This window comes from Apteryx mantelli, chromosome 3 (genome assembly GCF_036417845.1).
Source record: "Apteryx mantelli isolate bAptMan1 chromosome 3, bAptMan1.hap1, whole genome shotgun sequence".
NCBI lineage: Eukaryota > Metazoa > Chordata > Aves > Apterygiformes > Apterygidae > Apteryx > Apteryx mantelli.
Genome location: NC_089980.1, coordinates 14,397,355 through 14,411,547, shown reverse-complemented (window position 1 = coordinate 14,411,547; position 14,193 = coordinate 14,397,355). Strand labels below are relative to the sequence as shown.

At 43.1% G+C, this 14,193-nt stretch overlaps 2 protein-coding genes across 2 annotated transcripts in view; both read left to right on the top strand.

Annotated features, from left to right (window-relative positions):
* The window catches only part of PAPOLG (poly(A) polymerase gamma), a 40,666-nt gene extending 28,867 nt beyond the window's left edge, over nt 1-11,799 (top strand). Inside the window, exon 21 of the mRNA XM_067294661.1 lies at nt 11,646-11,799. The gene's annotated coding sequence lies outside the window, so the exon portion shown is untranslated. The remainder of the gene's footprint in view (nt 1-11,645) is intronic.
* Nucleotides 11,800-13,429: 1,630 nt separating this feature from the next.
* The window catches only part of REL (REL proto-oncogene, NF-kB subunit), a 37,987-nt gene continuing 37,223 nt past the window's right edge, over nt 13,430-14,193 (top strand). The window contains exon 1 of the mRNA XM_067292729.1: nt 13,430-13,456. Coding sequence (XP_067148830.1) covers nt 13,450-13,456 — 7 coding nt within the window. The 5' untranslated portion in view covers nt 13,430-13,449. The remainder of the gene's footprint in view (nt 13,457-14,193) is intronic.

The following is a 14,193-nucleotide window of genomic DNA, read 5'->3' as shown; positions in this document are numbered from 1 at the left end:
TTTCTTTCTTTTTTAGCCTGCTATTCTTTCTTATGGCTTTTTAAAAGCTTGCAGTTTAACTTAACTTTCTACCAGATCTTGATAACATTAAGAAAAAAATCACAAATTGTTTCTCCCCCCACCCCCCAAAAAAAGCTTCATTAAGCACTTTAACAGAACATGCAGTACCATAGGACTGTCAAATCCATGTTAACACCTTACTAAATGTTGATTGCTAAGTTCATACATTTTTACTATTGGGGGCAGAGGGGTTGGTAAGGGAGAATATCAATGATTCCTAGCAGTAGAATTGTCCAAAAAATTGTGAATTCTTTTCTAAGGGATTGCACGTAGTCACTACAGGATGATAAATGGATGATAAATGTTGGCCCATTAAAAAAGGGGGGGAATAGTCAGTACTCACTGACTATCCAAATCAGACTTTAACTTAATATTCATCAAGATTCTAGATTTGACACCCTGCTAGAGATCCTTCTTGTAACCTTCCTGCTCTCTTGAACAGTTGCTGCAGCATGTCACCCCAGTTTCCAAGTGAAGGGTGAATGCAGCTCTTGGCTGAGTAAATCTCAGCAGAAGCCTCCAGTTAACTTTATAAAAAGAAATTGCGTATCCCAAGATAGCATTTCAATAATAGGAGGTTGCTTGCCTGAAGCTGTGCGTTAAAGCAGAAAGGCCTTAGGCATCGCAAAATACTGTTGAGGAACCCCATGAATTGCAGAAGCTCTGTTGCTTGGTGACACCTGAAATCCCCAAGATCTGTGTGTTAAGTACTGCAGTACTGAGCAGCAGAGTGCCTAGGTGTTGCTGTGGGTTTGTCTCAGACTCACAACCATAATATGAGAAGTTGAGCCAAAACTTATTAAATTCAGTGGAAGCCAAATGCCTTTATTTAGAAAAGGGATGTAGCTGCTGAATCAGGTAGGTTGAATTATTAATGCTACCTATGTGAGCTAGTATCTTGTTTCATCTTTATGAATGAATGACCATTTTCAGCAAGTAGTTGGTAGCCATGTCTCTCAATACTTAAATGAATGGTATGTTTGTATGGCTACGTATTTTGTCATTCATGGACAAAACTCAAGTGAACTGAAGTGGAAGTTTTGTCTGTAAAAGACATGTATGATTGGGCTCTTGACATGTCAACTGTGCTGCAGTGTTATGAATGTTTTACTACATGGCCCCAAAATTTAATGAACTTACTCTTGTAATCAGAGCTTGTTCAGTGCACTGAACAAGCACAATGAGCCCAAGAATATGCCATTGCTTAAAGCTCCTCAAACAGAGGTGGAGAAAGCCCTCAGTTAAGGGAAGCTGGCATACCCCATCTCCAGCTTTAGGAGTGTAAACCTTCCTAGATTTCCTGGCTAGAGCTGTTAATCAGTCTCTGCTGCTTGAGCATGTCATGAGCAAAGATGGAGACACCCTTATAAAGGAAGCCACAGAGAATTCTGGCTCCCCTCCATTTTACTCAGCCAGAACAGGAATTTTATAAAGACACCAAACTTTTCTTCTTAACACATTGCTATGCACACTGCATTAGAAAGCTCAGGGTTGGAAGATAGCCAGTATCTGTTGCAAAAGATGAAAGATTTGTGGGTTGGAAGCTTATGAAGGGGAAGATATTGCAAGAGAAAACTGGACAGGATTGTCAGAGGAGAGGTCCTCATAGTGCAGTTGTGGTGACTTATTAAGGGGAGGGGGGGAAAAAAACTTCAGTCTGTTAAGCAGTAGCCACATTTCTATTTGTATTCATAAGCCATAATCAGGTGGGTGTGGTTTTTGTTTGTTTTTTGGTTTAGGATATTCTTGATGCCATCTTTATCCCCAGCCAGTTGAGTCCTTTTCCTTCCTCCTGGCTAAACTTTGGCTTCTTCAGTTGTGGTGAATCAAATATATGCATAGCTAAGGGACTCAACACGCTGGGAGCAAAAATAACATTTCACTTATCTACCCCTGGTCTTTGTTATTTCAAATTAATTACAGGGATACTTATGAAGCAGGGTTGCTGACCACACAAAAATAAGTTGTTGATAATATATAAAGGCTGGGAGAAACTAACTGTTATGCTAAATATGATTTATTCTGTAGCTCCATTCAGCTATATATTTTATTCTGTTCTTCCACCCTTCTTTCAGGGGACCCTAGTAAATATTCTTCCAAGCAGTGATAGTAATGAGACAGTAATTGTCTCATTAGTAAATTATCTAGGCAGTCTTCTCTTCACTTCCTACATTTCTGGTGTCCTCCAGCATCAGGACAGAGGCATATGTTAGTCCTAAATTATGTAAATGAAAAGTCTGTATGTATTACAAATAAAAATGTGTCAGATCATGTGGTTTTTCCCCTTGACCAGCTACAGCAGTGCAGTTTTGCAAATAAGGTTTTAACTGTGTTGTAAGGGTAAAGTCCTGAACTGACCATGTACATCTGTAGTAACTGGGTCACCTGCCACAGTCTTTTGTGATGTAGATCATAATGCTTTTCTTTCTACTGATAACGCTATAATTGCACAGCTACAGCAATGTTTATGCTGGAAGTATTTGTATTGACACTGAAGCTTAGATGCACATTCAGGGAACAGAAACAATCCCATGTGTAACCAAGACATGTAAAAGGAACATAAATTCTTGTTTTACTAAAATCCAGTCACTAAATGGCTGGGGTTTTGAAGAAACATTCTAATTATTCAGGATTACACATGAATGGGCTTTTTGTATCCTGAGAACTCTGATATTACCCACTATTGGGGAAGGAGAACCAGTAGCCCTAGCAGATGCAATAGTACAGCAGAGCCAAGGGGCTGCAAAAAAGACAGTATGAGTCAGCATTAATTGCAGTTCTGTATGTTCTAGTTGCGTGTTTTTAATAACTGTCTAATTCCCAGCCATTTGGCAAATGACTTCAGATAGCAAGCCTACCTGAAAAATAAAGGTCTCTTCAGAATCATTTCCAGTTCTGAGCCTACGGCTAAGTTTGACAGGCACCCCAAATCTGAACCTCATCTGCCTCCCACTCTTTGAATCATCATGCAAAGGGGTTCCATACAGAAGATCTTACCTAATGATGCTTAAATCTTGTTTTGCACAGAGGTAGCTGACAGTATGAGAGAGAAAATAGTTGCCTTTCAGGGTCAGTGTTTTGTCCAGTTCTACTTTCAACTCAGTTCAATATCTTTTCAAAACAACAAAAGCTTTGCATATGTGAAAATTCTGTGATTTGGTCCAAGATTTCTGCATGGATAAAAATGGTGGGTTTAAATTAATTAAAACTGTTGGTTTAAAAGTGACTAGAATTGTATATTCTTAAGGATGTCAGGTCTGAACCCTCCTGAAAAGCCATCTGTCTTGTCTCGCAATAAAATTTCCTGTTTTTTAGACACAACTATGGGCTAAAAATCCAGTAATTTTTTATGAATAACGTGACTAGATTTATCATTATATTTAACTACCTTCTTAACTCTGTTAGCAGCAGCTCAGAATACATTTTCACATTTCTCATTCTTGGATGCTTGTGTGCTAAAAACAGTCTTTAACCATCCATTCCTGTAAGGCCAGTTGTACCTCTAGGGCATGTTGTCTGCCTTCTAATTTTGCTAATTCATGGAAGAGACTAAATGTTTAGAAAAGCAAACTGTGATTCTGACATTAAAAAAAACAACAAAAAAAAACCCAAAAAAACACTCAATGGGCCAAAGACAAAAAGTCCAGACTTGATGTTGAAAACCTACTGACGGTTACAGTATCGACACAAATGCTGGTTCCCTACTGTAGTTAGAATCTTGCACACTTTCTGGTACTAGATATGATAAGCCAGACTCACGCTTTCCCTCTTTTTCCATTCCCAAGGTCCATGATGGACTTTAATCACAAGGGACACAGGATTTCTTTTTTCAGGGAGACAGATTAAACATCCACATGGGTTTGTGGTATGTCATGTAGTGTGTCTATGTGAGGTTTGCTGAGACTTGCTCTGTCCATTTATCCATCAATTTCATCAGGGAATCTTTGGCTATACTATTGCTCTACTGAGCCTTTTGCGTGGAAAGTATCATGTGTTCTGCTTTTAAGGCCCCATCTAGTCAAAGGTTCAAGAAACTTTTCAGCTTGAATTGCATAAAGAATGCTCTTGACTTCAGGAGGGTAACTCATAAGGTTAAAAGTAAAGGTATGGTTTTCTGCTTGTGTAAGGCATGTGACACTTTTTTTCCTCCTTTGTGACCAATTAGCAGTGCTGATTGTGGCATGATGTTGATGTACCTGAGTAGCATTAAATAAGTACCTTGGTTGCATGACATGCCAAAGCTCGGTGCTTAGCTTCTCAAGTATACTTTGTGATCTGTTGTTGGACTGTTGCTTGTCAGTTGTTGCAGGTGAGTGAGTACAAATTCTGCAGTAAAATGGACAGATTCTACAATATGACTGTTTTAAAAGAAAATGTCTGTTACCAATACAAGTGTCCGTTGCAGTACCAACTGGACAGCCTCACCAAGCACTTCTCTCTACCCCGATGAAAGGAATCATATAAACATAAACCTCCAACAGGAACAGTACTGCAATTTGAAAAGGGTCAGATTTAAACTCTTGAAGGTGACATCCCTCCCCCCTCGGCTTGCTTTTAAGTCTGAGAGACAGTCATCAGTGCCTGTTGTTCAGATTCCATTTGTATGGGAGCCTCTGGTAGAAATCTCATGAAACTAGCTGGTTTCATGAAAGCCTCTATTTCAGATGATAGAGATCAAATGAAACCAGCCTGCAAGACTTTTCAACCAAAAACTTGCAAGAGTATTCATAGTATTTCAGCTTCATGACACAGTTCAGCCAGTGTACCTTTGAAGCTGATCTTCAAATTACAGTTTAAAACAACTCTAGTTACACTTCTGACTGCTGACTTCTTGGTTGGTTGCTCCTCTTTACTTGAGTCTGCTGAACTGCCAAAGATGCTTGAGGTTCTCATTTGTATTTAGGATTTCCTTGAGGCAAGACCTCGCTCCGGCCCTCTGACCCTATAGTCTTGTTTGGTAGGCCAGATGAGTTTGAAACACTTGCAGCATCTCTTTGCAACAGCAGTGAAAGTATCCAGAAGGGAATCCAGTCTCTGTACTAGTTTCTGAATTGTAGCAGTCTCTCTTCTAATTGTTTATAGGTGGATCTTGACACTAACCAATGTTAATTAAGCGTATTAGTTGAACTTTAGACAAGTCTCTTTGGAATCGCCCAACTACAGAACTGATATCCTTCACTGGACTATGAAGCTTGTATGCTATTGGGAATAGCTTTGAAAGTTCATTTACTGAATCGCCAGGCTCTAGTCTGTGTAAAGCTCTGAAGTGGTATTAAATCTGAATTGGTCTGCTTCACTGTTTCTTGCTCTTACAAGGTAAGAGAAGGTGATAACAAAAACTAACAGCTGTTCTTTTTGTTAAAAACAATAGCTTTAAAGTAGACCAAGTTTTGGCTTTTTTGTCTGATCTTTTTTCACCAAATGATTATGTAGACTGACAAATATTTTGCAAATTCAAGTGGGAACTTTGATCTCAGACAGTTGCCTTTTCTGTTATGCAGATCATGCAGGCTTTCTTTAATGGAAACTCCTGGAAAAGGCACTGTCAGCTATCTCTGCTTTTCTTGGAGACAAGAACCTGAGCTACTGCATCTAGTCCCCGATTTGTGCAGGAAGGTCTTTACCCTCTTGCACTGGAAGAAGGACAAAACCGTGCAAGCATGATGAGCTATTAGAAGCAGATTTAGTGACATTTATGGAGAAAGCGGTAGTTTGCACACCCTGTCAGAAATCCTTGTAGTGACCACAAGGGGGCATTTTATCAAGACACTGCGAACCCAGCTATATTGCTCATGAACGCTGAGGGAGTGGCATCAAGACGCGTAAAAGATGAGCTCTTGTGATGGCAAAGGAGTAAGGCTAGCAGAACAGGAATCAGGCACTTTACTCCACATCCCTCCTCGCAGTTTCTACTCTTTTGATACTGGAATCTGTAACACTTGTCTTCTAACATTAACAGCTGAGGCTGGTGCAATGGAAAATTTTGGCTAGCCAGATGTGTCTCAGCCTTTGTTTAAATAAGTAATTTAGCAGGTTGATTTTCAGCACTGCTGACTTTGCTTGCACCCCAGGGTCTCGCTGGAGACTAATCAGGAGTGGTACTAGGACGTCAGTGGCTTTACTACTTGTAATTTGTCTTTACTACATCTGTGTATTAAGGAACCTTTTCATTAAGCAGTTATCTCTTTTATATCCAACTTTCCATACACCACTGCCTTCTAGCTAACTCTAGGCCTTGCTCTAATTAAACTTTCTTCCCACTGGCTAGTTTTTCATCTCTTTCTTGAGGCAGGCTTTCCCCTTCCTTTACTTCCTTTATTCAGTTGTCAGAAGAAACTTGTGGTAATTTTTCTTTCCTATGTCTGCTTTGTTTCCACTCAGCAGGCTATGTCTAAATCTGTTTTTTGCCTCAGAGGAGAAAGAATCCATTCAGTTACTTTCTCTCTCTGTCTCCCTCCGTCTCTGTTGTGCAACAGAGGCAAATACATTGCGTCTTGAAGAATTATTATTTTTTCTGGCTTATTGTTCCTTTTTTAATCAAAAATAAAAGTCACAAGATTGAAACTTACTTTCCTTATTTGCGTACAGGAAGTTATGTTTACTTCTTCCAGGCATCTGAAAATCTTGTCCTTCTGAGTGTCATGCTGCATTACGCGTTTACTATGGCTAAGACACAATATTTAAGACTGAAAACCCTGAGATTCTTGTTTGGATTTTATCCCTTTTCAGCAATATTAGGATTTAGAAGTAGAATTACTGTGTGAATAAATGAGTATTTATCAAACACTTTTTTATGAGAGAGAGGCCAACCACTATACTGATTATTAAAAAAAAAAAAAAAGGAAAGGGAAAAAAATTCTTTCCCAAATGTCCTAAAAGCAAAATTAACATGTGATGCAAGGCACTGCTGCTTTGACTGCCAAATGAACAAGACTGAGAAATGGCAGAACCCATCACTGTTCTATGCATGAGAAAGCAAGGGGTTTCAAAGTGGTAATAAAGGAAGATCAGCACTAAAAATTGTAGCCTTACTAAATGTTAGTAAATATAAATTTTTAGTAAGTACAAATTATTTTACTGCTGTCTACTAGTAAATTGGATATACATATTTATATTATATGCCCCAAGTCCCTGACGGACACCGTTGAGACTAGGTATTCAAATGGGGTGAAGCAGCAGTGTTCATTGCTGTGGCTTACTCATGACTCTTGATGGTAAGACTTTGCATAGTGAGGTGGCAGTATGACACACAGTCCCAGGCAGTTTGTTTTTTAAAAAAAAAAAAGAAAGATGCAGGTCCAGATAAGATGAGTAGATGGACAACTTACAAATTGATTGTAAATATGCTTTGCATAGGCAGGAGGGCTTTCTGTGTAAATTTGCTTCCGAGAGGTATTATGCCCATGGCTATAACACTTCAGCCTGAAGAGTAGTGTCACTTTCTGTGATTCCTGAGTGAAATGGTTGAACTATGCAAGTCAGAACTGTGTGAGTCATTGGGCTAGAGATTTAAAAACAAGTTGTAAAACTTCAAAGTTAAAGGAGTCATGTTTAGTGGGGCTGTACTGAAACAACGCATTTTTCTATCTTTTACTATTTTGGCTGCAGATACAGTCTCCTGGGACTCTTGAAGCTCAAGGTGATGACAAGTAGCCTAAATACCTTGGTAGCCTTGAAGAAAAAGGGAAGGCTTGTAATAAAAACCTGGGTGACAGATGGTGTTGTTTTCTGTAGGTAGATCAGGGCATAACAGCTAACTGGTATATGCTGGGGTTTGGGTTTGCAATAGAGAGCATGTGTTGCTGGGATCTTTTGTTTTTCCCAGTGTGGTTTCATGTCATAACAAGGCCAATCTAACTGCTTGCTGGTGCCAAAAGGGGTGATTCCAGTCCTTCCTTCTGCCCTATCCTTTCATGGCTGTAGCTAGAGCAATTGCTTCCTTTCATACCAGCAATTGTGATCTGGCTTGGGAGCTAATCTAGGTGAAAATTCATCCTCGGTGGAAATAAGGTTGTTTTCTGCTGATGAGCTCATTGCACTCAGCCTAAGTTCATGTCTCCCTAAGCCATCTCACTGCAACAGCATCAGATGAATCCTAATTCTGGCATAAGTTTGCAATAGGACAGTCCATTTCAGAGGCCCCTAAGAAACCATACCATAAGGCTTTTACGTAGCACAGGGGAGAGAAAACACCCTTCTTCAGTTTGTTCTTCACCTGCCGACAACTAGGAAAGGTTTTTCTCTATTACAGTAATTAACTCACAATCTGTGCTATGTGCTTCTAGTATTGGGATAAGGAGAAGGGAATAGGAAACACTTGAGAGGGTTGGGGGAGAAGGTGGCTGAGAACTTCTGCTCTGAAAACTAAATCTCTGAGGGAAGGAATGTGAAATTTCACTCAGATACTTGCATCTTTCCCAAGCTAAGAATATACTGTTATGCTACAGTTTATGAAGACAGCACTTCAACATGAAGCTGTCTTCCAGAAACTCATTCTTGCCTTGGTGCTGTCCCATTTCTTGTTGCTGGTACAAGCATTTCTGTGATGTACAGGGAACTGGCTCAAGCTGATCGAGCAGAAAAGCAACCTTTTTATTTCCCCTGGGTTATTTTTAAGCAAGCTTCCCATATAGCCAAATAATGGTATAAGAATGCAATGGTGAAGGAGTTGCCTGGAGGCAAGGAGAGAAAGAGGGGCGACTGCCTTTTTCAAACATCACTACAGCCTAAAGTGTTCATGGAACTACAGTTTTACTGTGCTAGGCACTTGCATATAAAAACAGTTCATCCCCTGAAGAAGTTGCATCACAGATGAATAAGAAGTGTGGGAGCAAGGAAGTATCTTCTGGTTTTGGTTGAGGAAACTGAGGTCCACAGAATTAAAAGACTTGCCTAAGAGTAGAAAGGCTGAATTGCCAAGAACCAAATTCCAGTCTCCTGAATCATAGCTGTGTGCCTTATCCACAAGACCAACCTTCTCCTATTAGCATTTCCTTTCTCTCCACCCTGTGTTGAGAGGAGGCGCAGTAGCCTTGTTCTATGTCAAACTAAAAGCGTGTTTCAGGAATCTTCTAACAGAATGGCCTGAACAACCTTTGAGTTTGTCATTAATCTGGAAGCTATGACTTTTTTTAGAACAGCTTCTGCATTAGGCTCTTCCTCAGTGGGTACCATGAACCACAAAAGCTATTAACCATTGAAGGGTCTGTCAATATTTAAATAAGAGGTGCTTGAGACTTAAGCTAAACAACAAAAGATTTTATTAAAGGCATAGGGGATTTGAAATTGCTAATCAGGGGCATGTGGGAGGTGTGAGATATGATGGGCAGCAAAACAGGACTTCTAACTTTATTTGTAAGGAAAGAAGTGGATGACTTCTATTTTTTCCTCTGTCCCTCATTCCTCTTACAAGGAGAGCCTGATTCTAAAAGCACCTTAGTCAGTGGCTGCTTGGCTGCTTAATCAGGCCAGTGACAAGAGGGTTATCATTGATCCAATCCGATAGCTGGGAACAGGAAATAGAGACTTAACAGTATGCCTATGCCACTTGGTACTACAGCAGGCTTTAGCAGACTTTATTGGGCAATGCCTGTATTAAGCACCGCTAAAGATCCATCAGCCTATGGTTGACAAATATGCCAAACACCCTGTCCTTTGCTGTAGGAACAGGGTTTTTTCCATTCTTACCTTTTTTCCTCTTGCTGCCCCATGACATTCTCTACCAAAGCGGGAAGCTTTGTTTCTTACAGCAGTCTAGGTGTTAACCTTGCTAGTACTGCAGCCAGTGAAAACTAAGAGGGAGGACCTGTCTTTGGGCTTGATAAATGCAGAAAATGTGATGTTAAACACTTGCTTTAACTGGTAGACAGGAAGTGATGCACTGGATCAAACTGGTCTAAGAATTCTGGTATCTTGCCTCTGGCTATAGCTAAAGCCAATTGACAAAAGTAAGTGATGCACCTGGCCTTCCTTATGCAATGTTACGGAAGGGGAATTCCGTCCTGCCTTCTGCAAAGATCTGCATATGCCCAGCGTTAGGACATGTTCTTACACCTCATGACAGATGCTGACCAAGTTTCTGTAATTAGCAGAGCTATATTGCAATTCTCTATTTCACATCACTCTCCCAGGATAATCCCGGTGCCATAAATCCAGATCAGTGCAGAACACATTTGCATGCACAGCAATCATAGGAATAGAGGGATCTATATACTATCATGATTTTGAGCAAGGCATCTCTTATTTTGGTTAGGTTTTTGCCTTTCACCTCAAAGACTTCTCTATTGCTGTGGAACTTTCCCCTGGTTTAAGAATGTGAACGTGTTAATGTAGCAGCCATGCTGACTTAGACTAAAGATCTATTTAGCCCAATATTGCCCTCTTCCCTGGGCATCTGCTTATAACTACTTTCGGAGATGCAAGAACGGGTAAGAAAGATGTCTTACCTCACACTGTCCTTCCTCCCATTATTTTGTTCAGGGACTTCCTGAGCCAGATCCAGTTGCTATGCATCCAAATTGTAGGTGCACAAACCTCTTGTGCAGTGAAACATTTCACTTTTTTTTTTTTTTTCTTCTCTAGATTATTATAGGCTGTTTTCATTCAGGGGAGGGCCAGGGATAGAATTAAGGTTTTGGGGGTGTTAGAAGAAATGCACTCCACTCATCTCTCTCTTAAAAATAGTATCAAGAAGCAGTTTGCACCATAGACACTGGTGTGTATTTGTTAAATATTTCCCCAATTTCTAAAATACAGTCTTAAGGATTGTCTTAGGAGCAACCTGTTCCTGCAAGCCCTAAGAATTACAATTCAAAAGAGCTGTGGAAAAATAGGGAATGCTTATCGATGTTTTAGTCGTAACAGATGGTATTTGTACTGCCTGGAATAGTTGCCCTTAATTTCACATTGGTTTAGACTGTATACACTACAATAATGTTTTCCTTTTGAAGAAATGAGTAGATACTTCTATTCTGAGCCACAGAGTTTCCCGGTGCCTGGGTCTGTGCCTACTCAGCAGAGTCCTGGGCTGGAAAAGTAGATGGGAACCAAGGATCTGAACTTTATTTAGGGAAGCACCTAAATCCTTTCTTCCTAAAAGGCTTCAGTTTACTATCTGGCATCTTGCAAACCAGGCTGAAAATATGAAAGTAAAAATAAAGTTCAAACCCCAGTCTTTCCATATGGCTTTAGTTACAGCTTGCTTCACATCCAAAACCAAAACTCAGATCCATACTCCAGCTCTGGGGTAATAACATGGCAGGGCTTTTCCAGCTGCAGCTAGCTGAGAGGAGCGAGTGCATACCCTTCCCCTTTCTTTTTCATAATCCTGTTCAGATCAGTCACGTGATCTGCAAGAATGTGGTAGCACTTGAACTGGAAGCGTTTCTCCAGCCCTCCGACCTTGCGAATGGAGGCTTTCCAGAACAGTTGTGCCCTAGCCAGATGAGCGATTCAAAAGTTCAAGGAGCTTCTAACATTTTGTGTGCATAAACTAAACGTCAGTGTCTGTACGCAGGCAGTTAGCGAAGAGAAGTCCATGTTGCGTCGCTTTCCCATCAGCTGCTTTGTTGCTTCTTTTATCATAGAGCAGCAAAAGCAGTAAGGCTCTGAGCGCCCTCCCTGTGAACATGCCATACCTCTGGGATCTCTTAACCACGTTGCCTCAAATGTGAGAGAGAAGCATCGACCTTCACCTCAACTCCCAACGACCGATCTGAAGAACGTTTCTTTGTTGGTGTGTGCTTTGGGGGTTGTGTGTGTATGTGTAGGTAAAATCTAAGTTTGATTAGAATATGATTATAATCTCAACAACATCATTTACAACATCAATCAGTGAATCCAAGAAATCAAAGACATAAAGATCTAGTCCTAATTTCTTGCAGTTTTAGGGCACTATGGTTTTGTGCCTTTCGTGGTATTTGACATTGTGATTTTTGTGTAAACGATGAAAAAATTTGCTGTTCTGGCAAGAAACTAACACACAAACGTGATTCTTTTGGACAGCTTACTATCTAAATATAATCATCTAACTGTTCTTCCTTCTAGTCTTCTCAGAGCCAATGTTATAGAAATTTTGATTCTCCTGCTGATGACGTGTAGGATTCCCCCATTTTCATTTAGTTTTAAAGTTGACATGGGGGAAACAAATCCAGCTATGCTTACATAATGTATATTCATGACTTACATTTTTCATAGGATCATCTGCGGTATCTAGCTCTAAATCAGTGGAGCTTCATGGATTCACTCTCTGAAATCCATCCTGATAATACATTTAGATGAAACCCTGTGAATCCTAATTTAAATAAGGAAAGTTTTGCTTGGGGAAGGGAGAAGTATAACTTTCTGTAACTGCTAACATTACATATCTATAAATGATGATATCTGGGCAAAGCTAAGGTTATGAAGAAAGATTCCATCAAGTTGTGGTGGTGGACCCACAGAGCAGGAAGAGTAATAAGCATCAGGCACTTTCTTCTGCTTAAGCACCGGGGTTAGCGTATGGATTTGCAGGCTAGAGAACAGAATTTGCTGCTGTGGTTAATTCCTATATATACCAATAACTTCTGTTAAAAAAAAAAAAAAGGATAGCGAGGGAAAAAAAAGTAGTCAAAACACCAATTATATACCTTGCTTTGAGTGGTCTTTGAGTGGTCTGGCTGTTTCTGTTACTTTCAGTGTTTCTCTTTCAAGAATATTAATTCACTGAAATGCACTTTTTGCCTGTGGTGGTGTATTGCCTTCCCAGAGTGCAGACTTTTAAAAGCAAACTCCGCTGGTTGTTAAGCAGGCGCAGTGCCGTAGCACCCCCACGCTTGGGTTTGGTGGCCCCGTGCGCGCCTCTCTCCGCGCTTTGCTGCTTCGTTACTGGGGCCCCTGCGCAGCCGGTGGAGCTGATCGGCGCTGGGGGCGGGGGGGGGGCGAGCTCTTCCCGCTGCGTTGTCGCCTTGCCAGATTTGAGCCCGGGCCACCTCGCGAGGCCCGTTTCAGCCTCGGATCTCGAACGCCCCGGGAGCGGGCTACGTTCGAGGCGGAGGCTCTCCGCGTACAGCGAAGCCGGCGCACGCAGGCAGCCGCCGGCGAGGGGAGGGGAGGGGGGGGGGGCGGTACCGCTCCGCCCGCCCGCCCGCCGCGCAGGGGGGTTTCCGCCGCGGGCGCGGCCGCGGCCCCGCGGGCGCGGTGGGAGCCGGGGCGGGGGCACCGCGGGCCGCGCCCGCCCGGCGGGAAATCCCCCGGCGCCGGAGGCGGCGGCGCGTCAGCGCGGGGAGGAGGCAGGCACGCAGGGAGGGAAGCGAGGAGGAGGGCGGCCCGCCCGCCCCCCGCCGAGGTGCCGGCCCGGGCGGGGAGCCCCGCGGCGGCAGTCGGCCGGAGCGGCTGCGCGGAGCTGTCAGCATGGCCGGTGAGTGCGGGCCGGGCGCGCCCGGGCGGCGGCGGCGGCGGTGTCGTGCGGGTGCCCTTGCGGAGGGAGGCAGGCAGGCAGGCAGGCAGGGAGGCAGGTCGGCGCGGGGTGTGCGCGGCGCTCCCGGCCCCCTCGGCCCGGCGGGGCCCCCGCGGGCCTCCCTGCGCCGCTCCGCCGCCCGGGGGCTGCTCCTGCCCTGCTCCTTCTCGCCCGCGAGACCGCGCGGAGCGAGCGGTGGTTTCGGAGGAACGGCGAGCACCCGTTACGGCGTGGCCCGTCCTGCGAGGGGCACCTTGCCCCGCTCCTCTCCCTCTTCCTCTCCCTCTCCTCTCCCGGCACCCGCCTCCCGGCTGCGTCTGCCGGAGGCAGGTGGCGGCCGTGCGAAGAGGGGTGGCGGTGCTCTTCCCCCGTCATCCCGGCGTCTGCTTTGGACGCCAAATCCTTGCCCGCCTAGCTTGTTAAGCGGGCTTGCGGAAAAGCTCAGGGAATAAACGTCTTGGGGATGTTCGCACTAATTGCAGCAGATCTTACAAGGCTGTTACACGGATCCTTTAAATCTGGAAAGGCATCGCTGAAATGTCTGGGTGTTAAGTAAGCCCGTGGGTCTCAGATCTGGGACAGACAGACAGACAGGCATCAGTAGGCAGAGGCTCCTCAACGCTCAACTGGATCCTATTCACATGGGAACTTGCCGCTGAGAATGCAAATGAATAAGAAACAGAGATGGTGTAAATGCA